The sequence below is a fragment of the Ciona intestinalis genome, unplaced genomic scaffold (assembly GCF_000224145.3).
Source record: "Ciona intestinalis unplaced genomic scaffold, KH HT000502.1, whole genome shotgun sequence".
Classification (NCBI taxonomy): Eukaryota; Metazoa; Chordata; class Ascidiacea; order Phlebobranchia; family Cionidae; genus Ciona; species Ciona intestinalis.
Window position 1 is genome coordinate 2,102 of NW_004190823.1, and position 5,162 is coordinate 7,263.

Consider the following 5,162-nt stretch of genomic DNA (forward strand, 5'->3'; position numbering starts at 1 on the left):
AAAATCCAAAAAAAATAATCACCCACAAAGTAACATATACATGGCAACTCGTAAGCTGGCACAAGGTGTTAAACCCGTGTGATAACGACTGTCGTTTTCCGGCCACGCGAGGATAAAGTAAGTTACATTCATTCATTCATACGTATATATACTAAACCTAATAAACACTGTTATAAATGTTTTCGTTTTTTTAAACCATGATTCTCGATATAAGAACTAAACTGCTGATTCTCCACAACTATATATACTGGGTAGTTTCATATTCTTCGTCTTTTGACAATTTGTTCAACATTTTTTTATAATATGATATTCACCCAAATCATGTGACATATGACACCAAAAATCAAGCTTTTACAACCTTACATGAAAAGGTAGCCTATTATATTGCAATCTGCGCAAAGACTTTCAAATAAATATTACAACACAGAATCTGCTGATTTGATGCAACCGCATTTTTTGCACAATGCATCAATCATTTACTATGACCACGTAAATATTAATATGCAAGCCTGTCGTTCAGTTAAAACACTTCTTGCATCAGACGCAAAGTTACACAATGTTATGTTCCTCAGCAATCCCAATTTAAACATCAGTGACTTTGTGTTTCATGGAACATGCCTGGTCATGCCCAAAGTTAGTAGATGGCCTTATTTGGTGGAAGTCAAACTAATCAAATAAATATTGTTGGTCGTACGGCGGACAATGACTTTCCGTTCTAGCTCCCCAATGAAATATAATATATATAACCAAGTAATGGTATTATATGTCACACTAGGGTTTGTTATTGCTCCATCTTTCACCCGCACTGTTGGATTTCATAGGTAACTATAGTGAACACACAATATTCTAGCTCGGTAAAGTTTCACCATCGCATAAAGAACGTGATTAAGGTGATGTAAGACTGCATATACAAGTTACAAAAAAAAACACAATAAAAACCTGGTTGTTTTATTGATTGACCACCCATGGTGGAATAAAATTCATCGGTGACATCACCGGCTGAAACAAATCTAACCCCAGCTTAATCATTCCCCAATTAGCGTTTTGTGAATGTTTACCTTTGTCCTGTGATTATCATAATGTACAAATATTTATACAAGGTTTAAATGCCCTTGAGAAAAACATATTATACCACAAACTTTTATATCAATTATAAACACGAATATGCTGTTATCAGTTAATAATCCGCAGTTTAAATTGTTTTGCCCTGATTGCCCAAGTTCTCTGATTTGGTTTAATGTTAGTTCCCAATGATTACTTAACGGACAAGTTGGCTCACGTACGTGTACTTGTCATCAACTTAGAAACCTTTGGTAAACATATAGGGCCTACAATACATAAATCCACACCTTGGTCCTGAAACATAATATCTGAAAAAAAAACTTGAATAAATATTAGCTTTTCAAAACAAAAGACATTGAATTTCCTCCGTTGTATTTGTTGATTGAATGAAATGATATATAGTAGGGTGGTGGAAGACAAAACTGTAAAACAAGAGTTGGTAAAACACACTTATTAATAAAAAGAAAAGAAATAACGTTTTGAATAAAAGGGTGACCGTTATATATTACGTTATGTCTGTTTGGGTGGTGATTGTTGTTGTCTAACCATGGCGTATATGTTATGTCAAAATTACTGGATATGTTGAATTTGTAACCTGTATACCGTATTACATCGATCATCGTGATCACGTTTTTTTTGCGGTGTTGAAACTTTACCGAGCTTGAATATTGTTCAATCAAGCAAAGGTACACCAAAGTCCATAGAAATCATTGACGCGTTACGCTTCGTCAGATATCGGTCACGCTTGGTTTAGCAATTCTTATTAGTACTTCTGCACTGTGGAGAAATACGACGCTATCGTGGGATATCTGTATTATATGCAATATATGTACCGTTGATTCAAGTCACCCGTGGAATTCAACACCACAGCTGAAAGGTGGAGCAATGACAAACCTAGTGTTGCATAATATCACTGCTTGGTAATATATATTCTATTTCATTGTGGAGCTTGGACGGAAAGTCATTGTCCGCCGTACGACCACAAACAATATTTATTTGATTAGTTTGACTTCCACCAAATAAGGCAATCTACTAACTTTGGGCATGACCAGGCATGTTCCATGAAACATAATGTCACTGTGGCCCTTTAAATTGGGATTATTGAGGAACATAAATTAATCACACAATATAGCGATTGCGTTTGATGCAAGAAGTGATTTTAACTGAACGACTGTCTTGCATGTTTATATTTACGTGGTCAAAGTGAATTTATTTGAATGTCTGTGCGCAGATTGTAATATAATATACCTTTTCATGTAAGGTTGTAAAAGGTAGATCTGTAAAGCTTGAACCCCCACAGGTGTTCTATGTCACATGATTGGTCATTAGGATGCTATCATATTTAAAAAACACTATTGTACAGATTGTCAAAAGAGGAAGAATATGAAACTACCCAGCATGTATAGTTGTGGAAAATCAGCAGTTTAGTTCTTGTGGCGGGGATCACGGTTTAAAAAAAAATTACGAAAACATTTATAACAGTGTTTATTAAGTTTAGTATACGTAGGTGGGATAGCCCGGTATAATAGGCTTTGATAAACTTTCGCTTGCAATAATACAGTTCCCCGCCGATATTGCATTCCGTCTCGGAAAAAAGGAAGAGTATAACCATGTTAGTGGAAACTGGGTAATAAATATAAAATGGAGGTTACGTGTGTTTTTTTATATAAGAACCTAAAATTATTCTTGTTTTATATTACGGTATTTGTTTGTTAAACGTTTTATACTTTTCATTCGGGGATAAGTTTTGTTTTAAAAGAAATTGTCTTTGTATACTACTAGCTATAAGGATAAATGTTACCATGTCATATTCGGAAGACACAAAAGATTCAAAACGTAAGTAAGAACATTGTTTCCTCTGTACTGTTTCACCCTATATATAACACGCCGACTTTTTACCCCATTTCCCCAGCCCAAAGTTAGTAGAACTGCGTTGTCCCATTCTAGTCACACGTAGTATAAAGGCGACACGTGGTGGAAATGAGAAAGGACAAAAGGCATGGCGCCAAGAATGAAGGCAAATAGAGGTGGGCGCGCTGGGGAGTTTCCCCAGTGTAAGGTTTAGGCACAGAAATAAAAAAGAAATATTTTTTTCTGTGGGTTTAGGACATGGCGCCCTCTATAACTTGTCTATTCTACAGCTGTGTATATACTTTATACACTGTGGACAGAACAAATGTTTGATTTTTCAAGATGCATTTATTTTCTGATTATACGAAATAGAGCAACAGGTCCTTTATTCATTCAATCCTCAGCATTATTTACGAATGGCAGCTTCTACTCTCATGACGGCATCGAACACGGAAGATGTAGATACGTTGACAACTGTACCACCTTTGTTTATCTATAAAAATAAATCGGGCTTTATTATAATATAATAGGTGAATATAATATAATAGGTAAAATAATAACACTCGTGTTATAACGACAGTTGTTTTACCAGCCTGTATATAGGTATTAGAACCCCAAAACATCATCTTTGTTATGTTTATGTTCACATGCAATTTCTATGGTATTGGCGGGAAAACTTTGTTTTTTAAATTATTAAAACAGATTGGTTTCAGATTAGCAGCTGTGCTGTAGAAACAATAACGGGATCGCAATAAATTGACACGAATGTTAATTTGTAATCAAATACTTGTTATTTTTTCACCCGTTTTGTTTGAAATACTACGTAAGCCGTGAATGCTAGTGCCACGAAAGTCTCACACACGAGTGTTAAAGATTATAGATTGCAAGATATATTGTTTTTTGTCGGGTATAAATTTGGACTTTAACTCTATAGGCTTTAATGCTGTACAAAAGACAGAAAAAAAACTTCAAAAATAAATCAAAATTAAAACTATAAAAGTTGTTTAACTTACGGAGATAGTATTTGGTTGCATGATCACAATGACGTTACCAGCGTTTAATCGGTCGCCCATTGTTGGAGTGAACATCCTGTTTTGAATGTAACTTGTGGGTGTTGCTGTAACACCTGGATACAAAGTTTGCACAAATGCTTATATACCATGGAACCAGCGGCAAATAATCTAGATGTGGTTGTTTATTTTTTGCTAATTTTGTGGTGTACAGTGTTTAGAATTTAAGGTTGATAACAAGTTTTGTCTTCGTTGTATGTGATATAAAACAGATTTTATCACTTATGGCATACCATTTAATCAAATGCAATCAAAACAAAACTAGTTTTAAATGGGGTGCTAGTGAAGAATCTTGGTTTAGGCAGATGCGACAAGTGGTCCAAATTTAGTAGAAAGATTCTTCACCAGCACCTATGATTGTTTTGTAGACAATATAACATTATTGTAATAATTAATCTATTGTAACTGCTAATATATTCAGGTTAAAAACAATACATTTATTTATATTCACCTGGGCCTGTGAAAGTCAATGCATTAAGGAAGGTGATAAGATCTGGTTGAGTCTTTCGTTCTTTCAATTGGGAAACCATTGGGTTGATGCTGCCACCACGGAAACCAACCAACCCAATCTTAGTATCAGTGCTGCCAATGCTAAACTTCCTGCAAGATTAAGTTGAATTAGTTGATGCACAACACTGGTGATATTTCTAGTTCCATGGTATATAAAACATTTTCTGCGAACTTTGTGGTTTCTGCAAACTTTGTTTTATTTTTTCTTGGATACTTTTTAATATTTCAAGAATCCTGTGGGTTTTTTGTAAATAAACATGGAGTTTTTATAAGCAGGTTGTACTTTAACAAACTTATAATAGCTTGCATAATTTATAAACAGCCATTGTGTTTCTAGCTTTACTATTTTTTATCAATATTAAACACCATTTTACCTGATAACTGCACCAGCTATTTTTTTCAGTTTAAGAACAGAAGACATACTGCTTGTGATTTCGATGGCAAATACAACATCGAGAACAGCGTTTGGAGGGCAGAGAGCTGGGGGGGGGGGGAGCTTTGATTATTTAATGAAGTGGAAATTAAAAGTTAATCCGGTACCGATTAAATACTTTATAGCTTACAGTTGATGCTAAGCGTATTGGATGGCTGATGGAGCTATTTTACTAGTTTATGGTTAGAAAACTAATGTTTCAGTGTCTTATTCTATTAATTGTCATTATTTGCCTG

The 5,162-nt window shown here is 34.7% G+C and overlaps 1 protein-coding gene across 1 annotated transcript; it reads right to left on the bottom strand.

Moving 5' to 3' along the window:
• Positions 1-3,241: 3,241 nt before the first annotated feature.
• LOC108950649 lies at positions 3,242-4,954 on the bottom strand. The gene is made up of 4 exons (XM_018816675.2): positions 4,868-4,954; positions 4,435-4,583; positions 3,927-4,039; positions 3,242-3,406 (listed from the first exon to the last, which is right to left on the bottom strand). Exons 1-4 carry the CDS (start codon positions 4,912-4,914, stop codon positions 3,320-3,322), a joined length of 396 nt encoding a protein of 131 aa, XP_018672220.1. The 5' UTR covers positions 4,915-4,954; the 3' UTR covers positions 3,242-3,319.
• Positions 4,955-5,162: the final 208 nt, after the last annotated feature.